This window comes from Ascidiella aspersa, chromosome 5 (assembly GCF_963924565.1).
Source record: "Ascidiella aspersa chromosome 5, kaAscAspe10.2, whole genome shotgun sequence".
NCBI classification, from domain to species: domain Eukaryota; kingdom Metazoa; phylum Chordata; class Ascidiacea; order Phlebobranchia; family Ascidiidae; genus Ascidiella; species Ascidiella aspersa.
In genome coordinates this window covers 32996079-33015593 of record NC_139451.1, presented here as the reverse complement: position 1 = coordinate 33015593, position 19515 = coordinate 32996079, and the positions used below count along the sequence as shown (strand labels likewise).

The following is a 19515-nucleotide window of genomic DNA, read 5'->3' as shown; positions in this document are numbered from 1 at the left end:
CCAGTAATCTGCATATTTAAGCTTTATGTCATTGGTCTTTATTCTATGGGTTTTAGAATTTTTTTTGCTTTAGGTATTGTTCCTTTTTAGGTTTTATTGTGTGTCCTATTTAAAGTGATAGCACAGAACGTAAATAGTTCTTAACTCGTTTGCAGCATAAATAAAACGATTTATTTACCTACTCACACACAAGGCACATATTGACTCGACTCGGTTATTAGTTTTTAAGCAAAAACTGTATTGTACTGATACTGGTTCTGTATCACTATAAGCCTTACAAAAATTTAACCTTAAAAAATTGAGGGCCGAATTTTTCCAGGGCCTAAGGCTATAGCCTTATTAGCCTATTGGTTAATCCAGCCCTGCTTGTGTACAACAATCGATTCGTTTGATTTGTTTGGCAAAAGGTATGTAAACTAACTTTTTACCTTATCCATTGGAATTGAGTGGTGTGTGTTGTATTACAAGTTTTAAACAAGATCAAGTTAAGAAAATACCACGAACTCACGGCGGTTTGTGTCCACTTTTATGTAGGCAGAATCTGCTAGTTAGTATTCATATTAGGGTTAGCTAATAACGGACATAAGCCGTAACACGTAAGTAACACCTCTCTCCAAAGTTTAACAAGGCAAGCGCAATGTTTTAGTGCCCGCGTCAACTTTTTACGAAATTTCTGTTCAGCCATAATTCTGCGAAGTAATTGACGTCACAAAGTTATGTTTTGCCAAAATAATATTAATAAATGCCACTTGATTAAAAATATGCGCAACTTTTGTGTGCCGAATGCGCCACTTTTATTCTTAATGAAGAATGTTGCTTTTTAGTTAAATACAACAAAACGCATTTTTTCGCGCTTCGCACAAACACCGCGTCGCCTTCTTTGGATAATAATTAGACTTTTTATATTATATAACATCCTGGTCCATGATTATGAGGTATTAGTCTACCCTAAAATATAAAAATAATGTAAGGAAAGGCACCTGAATGATTTGACAAAAAAATTGTTAGTGGAATTTATTACTGACGTCATACCTCTAGAACAGTGCTCATCAAATGTTGTGCCGCGGTATAATCCGACAATCACTTATTTAACAAATAAAGACATTTTAAAATTTGTTTGCGCTTTCCAAAGGTACTGTGTTAATCGTGAGTGGAATTATAACTAAAAACATAGACCAGCATTTTAACCGTGTCCAATAATCCAGGTGAAACTTTACGAACTTTTCTAAATACTTTTTTTCAACTTTGTTCCGCCCATGTGTCTAAAGTCAACATTTTAAACAAACTTTGCAACAAACATTACGGCCACCAGAAAAGCACCGCTCGTTAACTATCTTCATGGTAAATATAATTATTAATCAAAAAATATTTGTTACTTACTCTGCACTGTTTGTTCTCGATTGCCTCGGTTAGTTCACTGATGTCTGTGATGTCACAACTGTCCAACCTCAACACCTCGACCTTGTCAACTATCTTCGACCAATGTTGGACTCCGACGTTGCCAAAATCGTTGCTGTTGAGGTTAAGTTCTTTCAACTAAACAACAACTCAAATGTAAGTTGGTGGAAATATGAACACAAAAACAAGTTTGCGACAACCTTAAGTAATATATGTATTTATAACAAAATTATTTATAGGTCAGAACCAGACATCGATCACAAACACACCCCTTTCTAAAAAACTAACCCATCAAATAACATTAAAAACTTATAGATGCTTACATAATTATACTAGCGATTGTCAAAGGCTAAATTTTGGTGAGACTTAATAAAAGTTGCTTATACATTGAATATTACATTTAACAATCTTGTATTTTTATACAAATTTCATTCCACATTTCCAAAGTGACGACCTAAGCATGAACGAGTTTAGTTACATCCATTAATACAAGCTGGTTCCCGAATGGTTAAGCAGCCGTTGTTATTTACAAAATGGCCAGATGAGCTTATTTTCAGTATGATCGAAAACATCGACTGAGTTTATAGGAGGGGCCATACGTATGTGATTTTGAGTATTTTCTTTTTAAGAAAGCAAAGGTAGAGGTGGCTTCTTTTTTTCTTTCAAAAACCTACAATCGTTTTTAAATCTCGCCTTAAGAAAGCAAACGTACTTCTGAATGATATAATAGCACAGGGGTGACCAACACTTAGTAACTTACACTTTCAATCAATCTAAAGTTTGAGTCATAAATAAAGGCAAATCTGCTGCACATTTAAACGGTTTGCATCAGACGACTGGACAAATAAATAACACGCAACTTTCAAAGAAATTGGTAAAAACGGAGTGGATGTGTGACTGTCATAGGCTTAGCCAGGGGGCCACAGAGGCCATAACCCCCTAAAAATTTATAAATATGTTTTGTTTTGTAGGATTTATGAGCAATCCACAAAAAGTCGATTTTTGAGTATTGCGCTAAAACTCAGTAAGTTGCTGCTTGAAACGGTTTGCTAGCATATTTGTTTGTGTTCGATACGCAGTTCATACAATGGCAAAAGCTAAACAACAAAAGTTTAAACTTTTTGCCCAGCCCCCCACCTTGCTAAATTTTCGGCTAGCTAGGCTACCGGTGGCTGTGCTTTAAAAAAATCGCCTTTTCTACTTTCCCTGTTTCTTGTTTTCATTTTTTCTAATAAACGTGAAAGCATGCTGCTAATTTTTTTATTTTTATTAGTACAATGCCGTTTTTGTGATTGTTAAAGATAAGCGTGGCTAGAACAAATTAGTGCCTCACCATCTAGGAACCTCACCGCACGTCACTGATTTTAACCGTATTCAATAATCCAGGTGTAACCTTATGAACTTCTCTAATACTCACAATTTTTAAAACTTTGTACCGCTCAGCTGTCTGAAGCAGGGCAGCCTACGGCCGACCGCCTCTTTTGCAAACCGGACACGAGGTAACCATATATTTTGGCTGTATTAACAAAACCTGGTTTGCCTTTATCGTATGTTTGCGTTGTTGTGAACGTGCTCAAATGCTCAACCTAAAGACCCTCTCATGCAATGGAACTTTTCATCAATGAAATTTTGCCAAAGTAGTCCACAACAAAAGCATTTTATCGCACTTTGCGCGAATACATTCCGTCTTTTAAATATGGCTTAACATTACATTGCGTCTTTTCAATGGTATAAGAGTACATTGCGTATTTTAATATGGGATAACATCGAGGCGAGAGTATACAGGCCCTATTCAAATTGCACCATAAACTATATAAATGAAACATTCGTCGGGATTGCCAGCCATGTAACGAGCTCAACGCCAGACAAACGTAAACTATAACAATTATAACACGCATCATTCACATGGCTGGGCTGGAAAGCGGCCGTGTTTAGTGATTTGTGTTGGTTTACATTAGACAATGCGGTTTTCGTTTTTTCTCGCTAAAAACGTTGAGTTAGGCGCAACTGGTGTTTCTCGCTGTTCGCTGTCTGCGCTAATATCCGATGTTGGTGTAAGTCTGCAAGACGTGCTTTAGCTGACATGGCACACAGCCCGGTGCGGATCTTTCATTCTAAATGAGAAGGTTTGCTTGTTAAATACAACAAAACACATTTTTTCGAGCTTTGCACAAACACCGCGTAGCCTTCTTTTGATAATAATTAGACTTTTTATATTATATAACATCCTGGTCCATGATTATGAGGTATTAGTCTACTCTAAAATACAAAAATAATGTAGGGGAAAGCACCTGAACGATTTGACAAAAAAATTGTTAGTGGAATTTTTTACTGACTCATACCTCTAGAACAGTGCTCATCAAATGTTGTGCCGCGGTATAATCCGACAATCACTTATTTAACAAATAAAGACATTTTAAAATTTGTTTGCGCTTTCCAAAGGTACCGTGTTAATCGTGAGTGGAATTAGAATTAAAAACATAGACCAGCATTTTAACCGTGTCCAATAATCCAGGTGAAACTTTACGAACTTTTCTAAATACTATTTTTCAACTTTGTTCCGCCCATGTGTCTAAAGTCAACATTTAAACAAACTTTGCAACAAACATTACAGCCACCAGAAAAGCACCGCTCGTTAACTATCTTCATGTAAATATAATTATTCATCAAAAAATATTAGTTACTTACTTTGCACTGTTTGTTCTCGATTGCCTGGGTTAGTTCACTGATGTCTGTGATGTCACAACTGAACAACTCCAACACCTCGACCTTGTCAACTATCTTCGACCAATGTTGGACACCGACGTTTCCCAAATTGTTCCTGCTGAGGTCAAGTTTCTTCAACTAAACAACAACTCAAATGTAAGTTGGTGGAAATATGAACACAAAAACAAGTTTGCGACCACCTTAAGTAATATATGTATTTATAACAAAATTATTTATAGGTCAGACCCAGACATCGATCACAAATACATCCCTATGTCTCCGCCAACTGGCATTTTGAAATACTGGCTCGATTAAAAATTATTGTTTATATTGCAGTTATGGGGCTTTTGCTGTTGTATTTTTTAGATTACTTAAATCCATTTTATTTTACCAGATGACATAACATATACGTTTGAGAGTTCAATAATGAAAAAATATTGTTTAAAATGGCCTTACATTTTTATTTTTCCTAAACATTGCATTACATGGAGCTACACGTTCGGTTTATAGAAGTTTCATATTACTCGAAATATTTTTTGCGTTTCTCTATATACAAGCATTTTACCTCATTCGTAAAACATCAAAGGCGCTGGTCGTTCCTGTTTGCGGGTGATTGTGTCTAGATTTATAGGTCTGTGTTGAACCGGCATTTACTCGTCTAGCGTTGTATCGTAATTATCATAAAAATATTTTTTTGGCTGTAGTAAAACTAAAATTCTCATGTAGTTTGCAAAATATGTGACAAAATATCTTGGCGTAACAGCGTAAAAGTTGTTCTACTATAAACGCATGTGCTAACCATGGGTCGGCAACCCCTGGCATGAGATGATGTTTTAGGGCACGACAAATCATTCAACGCGCACGTAATATCAACTTAACAAAGTGCAACCAGGGGCGCATCCAGAAATTCAAAAAAAAAGGGGGGTTTTGAATTCTCAACTTAAGGAATTTCCCTATTTTTCGTCCGACGTTAATTACTAATGACGTCATAAAAATAATGATTTGTAATGACGTCACCAATAGGAAAAAAACTAAATAGAAATCGCCAATGAAAGTCTAGCAAAAGCGAGCTTTAGTCGCAAAGCGAACACGTGCGTCGTCCACACTCCTGCCAAGTGCCAGCTGCGAAACAGTGTGCAATATTTAACTTCGGACAAAAACTAAACCAAGACCGTGAAATATGTGTGATTGATTTTGGTAGAATCATGTTTAGACTATCAGCAGCGCAGTATCCAAGTTCCATGTACGGGACTACGCTTAATCACAAGCACGTCTTTCGCCACCTGCAATACTTAACGAAGAACGTTTTCCCGGGTGTTATTATGCCACGATTAGCGCAACATCTGCGCCGAGCTGTGTGTCAAGTCAGCTAAAACAAGCTGCGGTTGAGGGAAAATAAGTTGTGTCAATGGCACACCAAACACATGGACTTATAATATGCCTATTGGGAATGATTTTGCGGTACCTAGCATTACATAAAAAAGACGACTTTAAAACGCGCACGGCAGTCACATTTCGACCACCTTTTAAGGAAATCTGCTTTAGTTAAAAACTGTCATTGTTACACGAACATCAAATAATAGCGTAAACAGTGAACAGCAGGAACAAATGCGCCTATTAACTGAAGGAAGAAGGCTTAACTTGCGTTGCCAATTGTCAATTGTCGAATACATACTTGTTAATCAACCAACCTTAACGAATAACGAATGAGAAAAAAGATCCGGCGTTTACGGTCGACCAAAGAAGAGACGAAAAGCGGTGTTTTGCGTTTGATTTTCGTTTTGCATCATTGGCTTACGACGCGTGACCTAATTACATTAAAAACTCGTATATGGCTGGGCTGGGAAGCGGCCGTGTTTAGTGATTTGTGTTGGTTTACATTAGACAATGACATGTTAAGTAATCGGTTGTAAGTTTTCAATTATTATCAATCGTCAGTTATAACTTAATGGTTGTCATTCGTGATATTTTAGAATACTCGGAAATGTAATACCATGATGTCTTGCAAACAAAAATCGATTCGTTTGCCAATAAGAATGGAAAATAACTTTAATACATTCAAGTTGTCAATTGGAATTTAGTGGTGTGTGTTGTATTACAAGTTTTAAACAAGATCAAGTTAAGAAAATACCACGAACTCACGGCGGTTTGTGTCCACTTTTATGTAGGCAGAATCTGCTAGTTAGTATTCATATTAGGGTTAGCTAATAATGACATAAGCCGTAACACGTAAGTAACACCTCTCTCCAAAGTTTAACAAGGCAAGCGCAATGTTTTAATGCCCCCGTAAACTATTTTCTGTTCAGCCATAATTCTGCGGGGTAATTGACGTCATAAAATTATGTTTTGCCAAAATAACATTAATAAATGCAATTTGATTAAAAATATGCGCACCTTTTGTGTGCCGAATGCGCCACGTTTTATTCTTAATGAAAAATGTTGCTTTTTAGTTAATTACAACAAAACGCATTTTTTCGCGCTTTGCACGAACACCGCATCGCCTTCTTGTAATTATAATTAGACTTTTTATATTATATAACATCCTGTTCCATAATTATGAGGTATTAGTCTACTCTAAAATACAAAAATAATGTAAGGAAAGGCACCTGAACGATTTGACAAAAAAATTGTTAGTGGAATTTATTACTGACGTCATACCTCTAGAACAGTGCTCATCAAATGTTGTGCCGCGGTATAATCCGACAATCACTTATTTAACAAATAAAGACATTTTAAAATTTGTTTGCGCTTTCCAAAGGTACTGTGTTAATCGTGAGTGGAATTATAATTAAAAACATAGACCAGCATTTTAACCGTGCCCAATGACCCAGGTGAAACTTACTAACGTTTTTAAACATTTTTTAACTTTGTTTCGTCCAATTGTCTAAAGTCAACATTAGAACAAATTTTGCAACAAACATTACAACCACCAGAACCGCTCGTTAACTATCTTCATGGTAAATATAATTATTAATCAAAAAATATTAGTTACTTACTTTGCACTGTTTGTTCTCGATTGCCTCGGTTAGTTCACTGATGTCTGTGATGTCACAATTGTACAACCCCAACACCTCGACCTTGTCAACTATCTTCGACCAATGTTGGACACCGACGTTTCCCAAATTGTTCCCGCTGAGGTCAAGTTCCTTCAACTAAACAACAACTCAAATGTAAGTTGGTGGAAATATGAACACAAAAACAAGTTTGCGACCACCTTAAGTAATATATGTATTTATAACAAAATTATTTAGAAGTCATGAACCAGACATCAATCACAAATACATCCCTTTCTAAATACCTAACCCATCCAATAACTTTAAAAACTTATATATGCTTACATAATTATACTAGCGATTGTCAAAGGCTAAATTTTGGTGAGACTTAATAAACGTTTCTTATACATTGAATATTACATTTAACAATCTTGTATTTTTATACAAATTTCATTCCACATTTCCAAAGTGACGACCTAAGCATGAACGAGTTTAGTTACATCCATTAATACAAGCTGGTTCCCGAATGGTTAAGCAACCGTTGTTATTTACAAAATGGCCAGATGAGCTTATTTTTAGTATGTTCGAAAACATCGACTGAGTTTATAGGAAGGGCCATACATATGTGATTTTGAGTAATTTTTTTAAGAAAACAAAGGTAGAGGGGGCCTCTTTTTTTCTTTCAAAAACCTACAATCGTTTTAAATCTCGCCTTAAGAAAGCAAACGCACTTCTGAATGATACAATAGCACAGGGGTGGCCAGCACATAGTTCTTTCACCTAACAATTACAACCGGTCCGTTTGCTAAACGCTAAACTCTTGTATTCTTTGCAATGTCTGATTTTCTGTTAATACTTTGCTTTGAACAAAGTTTAGTTTCAACGATGCACCCTTTTGGAAAAGTGAAATATTAAAAAATGATTTAATATGTAATCTAAAGTTATTCCAGTGGCTGGTTTGGCAATATCTTTAAATTCTTATATTAAAAATCGATTACTTCGCAACACCACCTAGCAAAGTTACGGGAATGCACTCATTCAGCCGTTTTAGTTGCACCAGTGCCTTATAAAGTTGAAAACTTGCACAACAATATCTAAAAGTCGTAGTAACATCGCTAAGTTGCATATAATTATGTCACTTTACCTTGTGAGCCATTTTCCCGATTGCTTCACAAATGTGTTCGAAACCTTGACTTGTCAGGTTGCAGCCGTACAGACCCAACAACTTGATTGGTTTGTCGACATGCTGGAGCATCCGTCCCAAAGCGTGGCATGCACTTGTTCCGATGGGTTGGTCGCTAAAATCAGCATCCACAGGGAAGTGCTTTGCGAAAGATTGGAGCACTTCTTCGCTGCATTCTTGCAAATCAACAATCATTCCAATCTCTAAACAAAACTTTATATTCAACAAATATTGGAAAATACAACAAAAAGTTTTAGGTTGGAACAAGTAATTGGCATTGTGACGTCACAAATGCCAAAACAATAGTTTAATTAACTCAAAATATTGCAAAAAGTAAAAGAAATGTTATAAACTTACCGCTAGGATATTGTTTAAATTCTTTGAGATAGTATTCGAAGAACATCGTAGCCTTGCCTGGAAATATGACAATAAACATGGTTTAGCTTAAAAAACTATTTATTATCCTTTCAAGTGGATGTAATAAAATTAGAAAATCACTTGAAAGGACAACAAACCGTTCAAGTGATATTGTAGTGTTAATAACATTCGCTCTCTGCCTAACTATTTGTTTCTTGTGTCAAAAACTTTGCAATTTTTTTACTTGCTATTTATTGTTACTCCTGATAATATACATTAGACAGTTTTATTTTGATTTAGGAATAAAGTTTTGAAACGTGGCAAATTTACTTAATCAGGTATTAATACATAAGTTTTGACACAAACTTGTGCAAATGATTCAGACCTGTCAAATAAATACTTAAAAATACAGGGTGGAATTGACAACGTTTGCATTCAAAGGAAGGAATATAAAAAAACTTTGAGATACTACAAATGGTTAACTTAGAAACAATTAAAATGGTTTTGGTCAATTATAGCAGGCCAATGAATAATGTGTGTTAAAGAAACAGACAACACTCAGAAAGTATGACTTACTTGTAGTGAGCTGACTTGGTTGAGTGGCAAGTGTGGTTGCTGGTGGCCCTGCAAGAAATCCAGGGCGTCAAAAAACGTTCTACACATTCACGTTTGGCGCATATAGGTTTAACATAGGGTGGTATATTTTCCACTATTAAGGTAGATAAGTTAAACGACATCCCTATGAGTGGATTGCTGTATATCTACCCTATGTTAGTTACATAGACGGGGGCTGTAGATTTGTAACCGGACTTGGAACTCAACGTTGTAGAAAATGTGGCCGGAGTTAGACATAACCTTTTTTTAGACAGTGTCACTCAAATTTTTTACCGACTTCATAGCCCTGATTAATAATGTTAATAAAAAAGATCCCATGAAACAATTTGTGCAGCCAGTGCAGCCCCCAAAGTGTTAATTGTCAAAATAACTAATTGTTTATTTAGAGTAGTGGTGTTTAACTGTAGCATACAAGGACTTAACAGTTGGTAGCAAATAACAACTATAATTTCAACTATGTGGATGAAGTTAGAAGTAAGGTTTTAGTTTATATTTGGTCTTTAACAAAAACATGTAAATGTGAATTAAAGTTGCTTTGAAACCAAGTAGATCACAGCGACATTAAAACATCTGTAGGTGGTAAGGGCTAGAATAGGTTAGGAACCACTAGTGAACACAGAAAGGTTTCACCAAAGTACATTTTTACCACACATACAGTTTTTATAAACAACATATTAAAGTGTATGTGCTGCTGATAACAAACAAAAGTATTAAAATAATGACCGCTACATCCAAACAATACTTCATCTGCCAGCAGGGTGTCATGGTATGTACCATGAATATATATATATATTTTATATACTTCCTAAATGTTAAAACATACCTTTGTCCTCAATCGTTGACTTTGGAACAATGAAATTTTTAAAGAGTAGAGAACCACATAGAAATCTCCTCACCATCGCCCAGTGAGGAACACTGACCAGTTTCATAACGATCTGACTAAACTCATCTAAACTCAAGTTCTGGCTAATATGGAGGGCCGCAAAGAATTCTTGAAGTAACTGATGTGAAAAATAAAACTTTTTGTTACCGTCAAAAAGTTTCTGGTTAAAGTGAGAATACCCAGGTACTGCGATTATAATATCCTGGACTTTAACATCATTTAAACCTTGCTCAGCCATTTGTGGAAAGGTTATAATGACGGTTGAATTCTTTGTAGCGTTGTAAGCAATTTTGGCGAGTTTAACTTTGATTAGGTTAATGTCATGACCCTTGGCATGTTCAAAGTGTCTCAGGTTTTCAAGTAAAACTATAAAAATCTGAGTGATGTTACAAAGTTCGGTGAGATTATCTGTGCCCAAAGCAGCCAAAAGGATCAATTGAAGCATGATTGGGGTAAGACAAAGCTCAAGTAACACAGGTGCACGTTTGGTAAAGCTATCCCATATTCTCTGGGCTTCATTTTTAGCGAAGGCAAAGAATAGTGTTTGCATATTTTCTGGCGTAAACTCATGTACGAAAACAATTTCCTTGGGGCGAAGTAATTCATGGAGGGTGACTATAGAATGTGGTCTGGAAGTCAAAACTATAGAAATGCCTGGCAAGAATTTTCCAGTGCATAAATTTGCGACTACCTCTTCAACTAACATGGGAGTATCGTATGATGCATATCTAGGCTTTACATTGTTAAGTGACCAAGTTGCCTGATCATAACCATCAAGTATGATCCCAAATTGGTCTGGAAACTCCATCATTGCTGCAAATATGGCGTTTCGTTTTCTTTCGTTTAACCATGGATACGCATGATCAACCACAACCTGCCTTAGAGTGACTTTTTCTGACCCATAGAGCATGTTCATGCACAACAGGAGGATCCACGTTATGCAAGAGGTGTTTGACAGTCGTCTAGCAATAGTAGATTTCCCAGAACCAGGAGCCCCAACTAAGGCTGTGTAGCGATTAGGTACTACACTATCAAGCAATCGCTTAAAACTGATCGCCCCTGAACCATAATCGACATGCCTTGGTTCTGTGGAAGGCTCATAGTTTTCAGTTTTACCGGCTCCACCTCGATAAAAGTTTTCCTCTTTCCTTAGAACTGGATGAACACAGGGAAAGTTTTCCTGCTCGTAGTTTAGCCCGAGTGAAACAACTTCTTGCTGTGGTCTCTTGAGATCTTCCTTTATAGTTTCCAGCAAAATATCTTCAGGAGTATCTAAAAACATGTTTTATTTGCTAGATGTATTATACAGAACAAACATTCAGAAATATTACAATTATTTATTGATTAGTCAAAAAAGGCAAAATTTATACAATAGTTTAAAATCAAAATGCGCAAAAACTAAAAATGCACAAAAACTGTAACAAGCTTTTAGAAATGGTCGCTCAGTTTAAAATTTTATCAAAATTTTGTTTTGAATTGCAGGTAAAAACTAGGTCGCGCCAATTTTTTCCAATTCTTCTCATTTTGTATTTCAATAAGGCGGTTATTAATTAACTGTTTACTCAACAATTTTCTCAAACAACCAGCAATTTTTTTTTTTGACATTTTTAAGTTATTTGTTGTTTTCACAAAAATATCAACTAAGCAATTTTAAAACATTAACATAAAACTGAAAAAATAACTGATATTTGCACCATCTATTGTCCGTAAAACATTCAAATCAAGTGGAGGCGACACTAAGACACCATAATGCAATACTTTATACAACAATGCGTTGTTTAAATCAATGTATTTATAATAGGTAAAAATTCTGTCATAGGTTGAAATTTTAGATAAAAATTCCTCATTTTATTGGTAAAGAAAATTGCCCTGGTGATTACTGTTGCAAAAATGTTTGAAAACAACCTGAGGATAAATGAAACGATTCCTACATTAAGCTGTTGCAGCTAATAATGCAAACATTGTGTCAACACCAACTAAAATAGTTACCTATATCATAATGTTGTTGACAACTGTGTTTCAACTGTGCTATGGTTGTGTCTTTGTATGACTAGCGTTCCCTGTCTGAATATTTTTGTGTTTGGAAGAAAAATCACACTTGCACAAAGTTTTTTCAGATGTAATCAGTGATTTGCAAGGAAAGCCAATTAACTTTCAGCAAAAGCAAACCTTTAAGACATGTGTGGAAGCTTAGTGTGCAGAAAAACTAAACCAAGATGGTGAAATATGTGTAATTGATCAGCAGCACAGTTTTCTAAGTTCCATGTACGGGCTTAATTTACAAGCTCGCCTTTCGCCACCTGCAATACTAAACCAAGATTGTTTTTCCTGGGTGTTATTATGTCATGATTAGCGCAACATCTGCGCCGAGCAATCTAAGTCAGCTAAAATACAAGCTGCGTTGATGAAAAACAAGTTGTGTCAATTACACACTAAACGCATGGTCTTAGGATAAGCTTATAGAACAGTGGTTCTCGAACTTTTTAGCTTCCGCCAACTTTTAACAGAACAACAATAGAGTAGTTTTACGATAGCCCTTAACACCCGACAAACTATATGTAAATGTCTCAATATTAATACCTGGTAATGGATAGTGCATGTTTAAGTCTAAAATGCTTGAGTGTATGTTTATTGGTAATACAGAAACCTTATTTTCTAAAATTACAGTTTGGTGACACTCGACAATCTCTCGAGGCACACTAGTATGTCGTGGCACACAGTTTCACCGTAGTAGAGAATAATTTTGCGGTAATTATCATTCCATAAAAAAGGCGACTTTGAAAAGTCAAAGTTAGACCACTCTTTAAGAGAATCTGCTTCAGTTAAAAAAAAAATGCTGTTGTTACACCAACATCAGATATTAGCGCAAACAGGGAGAAAGATTAGCCCAACTCGGCGTTTTTAGCGTGACAAAAAGGCAGTGGGATTGACTTAGTGTTGTCATTTGTCGAATACACCCTTGCTAATCAGCCAACCTAAATGAATAATGAAATGTGAAAGAGAAAAAAATATTGTGCGTTTATGGTCGACCAAATAAGAGGCAAAAAACAGCCTTTTATGTTTGTTTTTGGCTTTGAATTATCTTAAGATGCATGACCTAACTACATTAAAAACATCAACGCTTCGGACGGTGAGTTAAACCCTGACAAAAACGAAAAGGGGGGAGGGGGAGTTTCGAACTGGATACGCCACTGGTCTTGTATTACAACCTTTTAATGTGGCCCACAAAGTAATCGCATCTATCTGTCTATTAAAGCAGGTTTGGCTTTGCTTGGAGTGGTATAACATGCAGTGATTTTTTAAAGGTTTAAAAAACATTGTCATAAATGTTTTGGTATTACGAATTTTTAAATAAAAATTGGCCTCTTTAAGGCTTTGATAAAAAAGGTAAATTTGCCTTAAACTGGAACTTAAAAAATAGCATAACAACATTGGCTATATTCTCAAAACTAAGAAAATGGGTACTTTTTAGTTTTCAAACGACCATGATTTCGACAAATATTTTTCCATGAGCTCATTACTGAGAGGGCTTGTACATTGAGTGGTAAGTTGTGGCACTGTTGTAAATAAAGTTATTAAATTAGCATATTTCCCTTAATTTTGTAAACATATATACAAAATGTGTGAGCTACATGTGCAGGGTACATTATATGCAATGCAAAATATGTGTGAAATAAAGGTTTGAAAATTTCTAAATAAAAATGCGTCCAATCAATTACTTTTTACCTTGTTGAGAAGTTGATGGCTCATTAGTGAGAGACCCGGCACCTTGAATTGCAGGTTGTGGAACTGTTGAACAATACAAGGTAATAAAATCAGTATATTTTTCATATATTTGGAAATTGAAACAGTTTACTTGGAGTATGTCGAGTCTAGTGCAGTGGCATATCCAGGGAACTACGGACCCGCCCCAATTTTGTGTGATATTATTGTTTTTTTTCAGGTTTTCCTTAATTTCTTCAGTGGCAATGCTTTTAATGTAATTGGAGCATGCGTATTACATTAATGCGAAACCAAAATCAATACGCCATTCTTCGTCTCTTGTTTGGTCGACCATCAACGCAGGATATTTATTTCTCTTTCGCTATTCGTTCAGGTTGGCTGTTGACAACTCTAAATCAAGCTTTTATTTGTTTTTCTATTCATTTTTTTATTCATTACAATCATTATTTTAGGACGTCATTATTTAATAATGTCAGAGGTAAAAACGGTGAATTCCCTAAGTTGACAATTCAGGCCCTCCTTTTGGATTTCTGTATACGCCATTGATCTAGCGCCGCGGTTCCCAACGTGGGTGGTACCGCCGCCTTGTGGGCGTTGGAGAGTTACAAGGGGGCGTTTCGGGTCTTTGTCTCATTTAGGAACGCTATGTAAAAGTACTTTCTGTAAAGCATTTTACACAAAAATAGTATCAAACAGCACTGTAATTCTGTATGTAACATTTAAGATTAAATGGCAACTTTGTACTGAGAACTTGTAGAAGTTACCCACCCATTGTTAAATTCTGACGTAACAATTGGCTTTCTTATGTGAGGTTGTTGGTTGTTGTTGCGTTTTCTACTTGACTAACCCTCACCCAAAAACTAACCGACACCCTAACCCAAATGTTATGCGTCATTTATAATTGTTTCAACGCTCTGGTAGGATTGTAGACCAGTGCTCCGCAACCACTGTGCCGCGTAACCATGTTAAGTATGCCGCAACAATCGCTGAGGTGTGTTACTTGCAATTTTAAGGGTACTGTTTAATCAGTCGAATTAACGTAACATATCATATCAAGGCAGGTATTTTAATCTTTTGGATAATCCCCAGGTGTAATTTTATGATAAATACAATTTTTTGTATTTAATCATCATTCGCTTCTTTTTCTATAAGCTGCCTCGGAATTTTGCTGATGTTGTCTATTGTCTGTGGACATATTATTCATAGGTGTGCCGACAAATTTTTGTGGAGCACTGTTCTAGACCAGCGCAAGTAATCTTTGATGTTGAGCCAACGACAAAACTGGTTGCATTCTCAAGTTAGTGTAGTGTTACGTTTAACTGCATGAAACAAGTTGAATTGTCAGCCATTTTAATTGCAGTAGCGTAGAGTAGCTTACACCAGTGTGTACTTTAAGTTATGCACATCATTAATTTAGGAGGCGATATAAATAATATGGAGTCCAAGGGGGCACTAGTATAAAAAAGCTGGGAAACACTGGTCTAGTGGATTATTTCCTATGCAATTCATGTGTGGGATTCTAATGGTTTAAAACAGGGATGTCCGACCTTTTAGCACAGAATGGGCGGCATTGCCACTTTTTTTTTATTTCGATGGGCCGCAAAACCTCTCAAATTAAAGGGGTGACGTCATAAGTTACGTCATATCGTGACGTCATAAAATATCTTATCTTATAAACACCCGCTCTTCCAGAGTGAACTCATGCGCAAATATGCAAGTAATCTTGACCTCATTTATTATTTTTATTATGTGCAAAGCGTGTAAATTTGTGTTTTTGCATGTTTGGGCTGATACATTTCCTTAAAACGGTCGATATGGCTATGCCCCCCCAAACTAAAAAGGATGTAATGGTGGTCTGCGATGACTGCACAAGTGGTCTGTGGCAAAATGACAAAAAATTAAAAGGTCACACATATACATTGTACAGTTTGTGCCCTTTCAAAGATAATTGCCGCAGCTTTTTACAACCTAATGATTGAAAACTTTTGCTATCCAGTATCGTAAATCTTACTTGTAGCTCGTTGGAGACAAAAAGGTAATTATGAAAAATTATTGTATTCCTTGTCTATGGCGTAATCATTAGGGCGAATATTTTTTTGACCTATAAAATGAGAAATTTTACCTAAAAAAAAATATTAAAATTTGGACAAAATTTTCGACCTATTAGAAATACATTGATTTAAGCAACATATTATTGTTTGAAGTACAGTATTAGTTTCTTGGCGTCGTTAACCACACCTTTTTGATGTTTTACCAACTATACCGGTCGAACACAAATTGGTTATTTTTCAGTTTTATGCAAAACTTGTGCAAATGCTTAGGTTATATTTTTGTCATTTTAAAAATACACCGCAGAAAATTAGTAAAGACCTAGGTATCAAAATAGGAAATAGGGAGTGTTACCATACCGTGCTTATTTCTAAGATTTGTGCTTATTTTTGGGCGCAGTGTCTTAGAAAACGCAAATGTGCTTATTTCTAAGAAACGTGCTTATTTTAGAGTTGTGTGCTTAGTTTGTCTTATTTAAGTTTCTAAAAGCGTTCTTTATCAATTTTTTATTTATATTTACCAAGTTATTTAACCCAGATTATAACAGTAATGCATTAAGTTACATAATAACAATGGATTGTGATTGTTTATTGTAAATCTAAAAAGTACATTGTAGCCTATAGAAGTGTGGTAGGTTGCTTTAGCAATCAAGTAAACTTTCGGCTTGACGTGAGGACTGGCTTTTTTGTGTCAGTACAGACAAAATGCTAAATCGGTCCAGAGGCTATATGGAAAACACAATGTTACTACAAAAAAAATTGCTAGATGCATTACAGTAAATCATTCAATGAATAATTTTATTACAAGCATAACTCCGCCATGTGAACCAAACTTAACTACCAGGCAGGGTCAGAATTAAGCGTTTCATGCTGCCATGCCACATGGTTCCTTTTAAACTTTAAAAGTATAACTGGTTCGCTCTGACGCGAAAAAATTGACAGAGATTGCATTGAATAAGGGTGATTAACTTGTCAATTTTAACCTAATAAATGCATATTTTTGCGCTTCGCGCGATTAAGCTACGTTTGTGCATACAAAAATAGCTGTTTTTCAAGTTTTTATCTTATTTTATAAGGTTATTTCTGAAACCTTGGATTTCACACCCGGAGTTCTGGATCTGTCCCTGAGCGTGCTTATTTTTTTGGAGTGCGTACTTATTTTTTGGTCTGAGCAGATGGTAACCCTGGAAATAGGACAATTGCAAGTCAAAGCAAAAAAAAGACAGCAAATGCTGTTCAATAAATTTGTCCAAATCAGAGATAAAAACTATATAGCCCAATTTTGCCAGTTCGCATATATCGTATTGCTCTAATGAAGATATAACAGCTTTAAAATGTCATTGAATTTAACTCAAAACTTTTTTTGATAAAATTTTAACTGAAAGACAATTTCAAAAGGCTGACTATAGTTTTTTTGATTTTGTAAACAAATTATGTTTGTTTTAAACCTATTTTGAATTTTGACAAATTTTGACCTGGCGAGTAAATTTTCAAAAAATATTGACTTTTGTGACAAGTTAAAAAATAATCGCCCTAGTTATCACTTATCGCCATTCAGAATTTGCGGTTTTGTTGAGATTATTCGAACCGTTTGCCTAAGCAAAAGTTAGTAAAACAAACCAGAAAGAAGCAATCGCATCCGTCCATTGATGTTGTCAGTTTTGTAAATAGATAAAATCCAGTTTTATTTATTTTTTGCTTTGTCTTGTGGTCCGCGAAAAAACAGATTTAAAAATAGTAGTCTATGGTCCAAAAAGTTTGGGAAACCCTGCTGTAGATGCTGATAAACACAATTCCAAAACTAACATTTAGTGAAAAAAACAAAATACACCAAACGCATTATTTACTAGATTTTACATTTTAAACACTTCTTTGCACTGTCTGATTTTGGTCCTGTTAATATTAATATGAAAACTCTGGCTGTATAATACAGCTTATACAGGGTTGGGATTACGCACTTGACCGCTCGCCAATGCGAGTAAAAAATCGCTCCGGGGAATACTGATTGAAACCCATTCACCCAACTGGCGAGTGGCTCGGCGAGAAATTCACTTAGTTGGTGTAGGACAGGGATTGCGAACCTTTTCATCGCGCGGGTCACAAACGCAATCTCAATCCTTGCAAAATGCACAAGTGGGTCATTATATTGTAATATATTATAATTTGATGCAAAACTTTGCTGCTGCGTCGTTGTAAGTGGTATTGTCTTGGGTTGGTAATTCAAGGTATTTGGGCGATTTCCAAATTTGGATTCCCACGAATGTTAAGAACCTAAATAGTTAACAAATGCTGCAGCATTTTTTATGGGATTACAGGAGTTCAAGAGAAAACTTTTCAGCATGGTTTAACCAGGGTTTTCAAAAATTTTAGTCTGCGATTTCTTAAATTCCCCTTATCGCCACCTACGTTTTACAGCGATAAACAAAATGTTTTTAGTTTTCTGCTCTTCTGCCAGCATTTGTTAAAGTGCAGTTAATCTACTAGGCCTAGTGATCACCCTTAAAATAATTTTGCGCGACCCACAGATTGGGCAGCCCTAATTTAAACAGTATACTGCTTTTCAACGATTTTTTTATATTTATCCTTTCCTGACAATGATTGACAACATTTCGATATTTCTAAAAAGGCAAGTGGGTCATTAAAAATCTGCGGTGGGTCACTTTGTGACCCGCAGGTCAGTGGTTCGCCATCCCTGGTGTAGGACAACTTATGTTAAGCAGTATGGGTCATTATCATTCGATCCATTTCCAATGTTGTTATGACTTCACAATGACATGCCTTTTATGTACTTAAGTGTTTTCAAATAACTTGACTTAAATCTGTTGACCAAAATGACTTGACTTGGACTTAAGTCATTTTGTTAAATAACTTTGGTTAAAATTAAAACTTTTCATTAAACATGTATTACTGAAATTGTTGTTTTAATTTTTGCACTAAAAACAATTTGCTTTCTATATATTTGATTTTTTTTTAGCTAAGAAATTGCTAATAATCAGAAGAGTTTACCAGTTTTATATCAATGGATTTACTTTCTCCCATAATCACTTGACTTGGGCAACTGATGATTTGGACTTGACTTGTTATTTATTCAAAAAGATTTGACTTTAACTTTATTTTAAAAGTTTCTGATTAATTTTTAATCTTTTTTCTGTTTTATTTTAAGAATTTTTATTTTTATTTTTATCTTTAAACAATGCCAAACACTTACAGTTGGTGGGCTTTGGCTGGGCTGATTCAGCAGATTCACTTGGTGTCTTAATTGAGTAATAATAGTGATGGTCTACCTTGACATTTCCAAATATTGAATCTTTTACCGTGCTGCCTTCCACTGAAATTTCCAAATGTTAGAAACATATGTGAATCAAACACATTAATTGCAAAATAATGAAAGTTATGACAAAGATTTACATTCTTTAATAAAAAAACCTAAGCTAAGCTAATCACATGTTACCCGTTTTTATAAAGAATTAAAACAATACAATAGCATCGTTAAAATAATATAGAATGGTAAAAACAGATATGATTTGTTTAAAACGTGGTTACTATGGATAGACCTTGTTACATGTCTCACCATAATGAAACACAGTGTTCTTTACAGTTTGTGTAATA

At 35.3% G+C, this 19515-nt stretch overlaps 1 protein-coding gene and 1 long non-coding RNA gene across 2 annotated transcripts; both read right to left on the bottom strand.

Moving 5' to 3' along the window:
• Positions 1-677: 677 nt before the first annotated feature.
• LOC146146431 (NACHT, LRR and PYD domains-containing protein 3-like) lies at positions 678-11011 on the bottom strand. Its single transcript, XM_083390759.1, has 8 exons — positions 10076-11011; positions 9214-9261; positions 8638-8694; positions 8242-8483; positions 7101-7256; positions 4087-4242; positions 1381-1536; positions 678-689 (listed from the first exon to the last, which is right to left on the bottom strand). The coding sequence occupies exons 1-8, from the start codon at positions 10944-10946 to the stop codon at positions 678-680; spliced, it is 1698 nt and encodes a 565-aa protein (XP_083246885.1). The 5' UTR covers positions 10947-11011.
• A 221-nt stretch (positions 11012-11232) lies between these two features.
• On the bottom strand, positions 11233-19268 carry LOC146146430 (uncharacterized). Its single transcript, XR_014498756.1, has 3 exons — positions 19115-19268; positions 13862-13924; positions 11233-11407 (listed from the first exon to the last, which is right to left on the bottom strand). It is a non-coding gene; the product is annotated as an uncharacterized LOC146146430 (long non-coding RNA).
• Between the last annotated feature and the right edge of the window lie 247 nt (positions 19269-19515).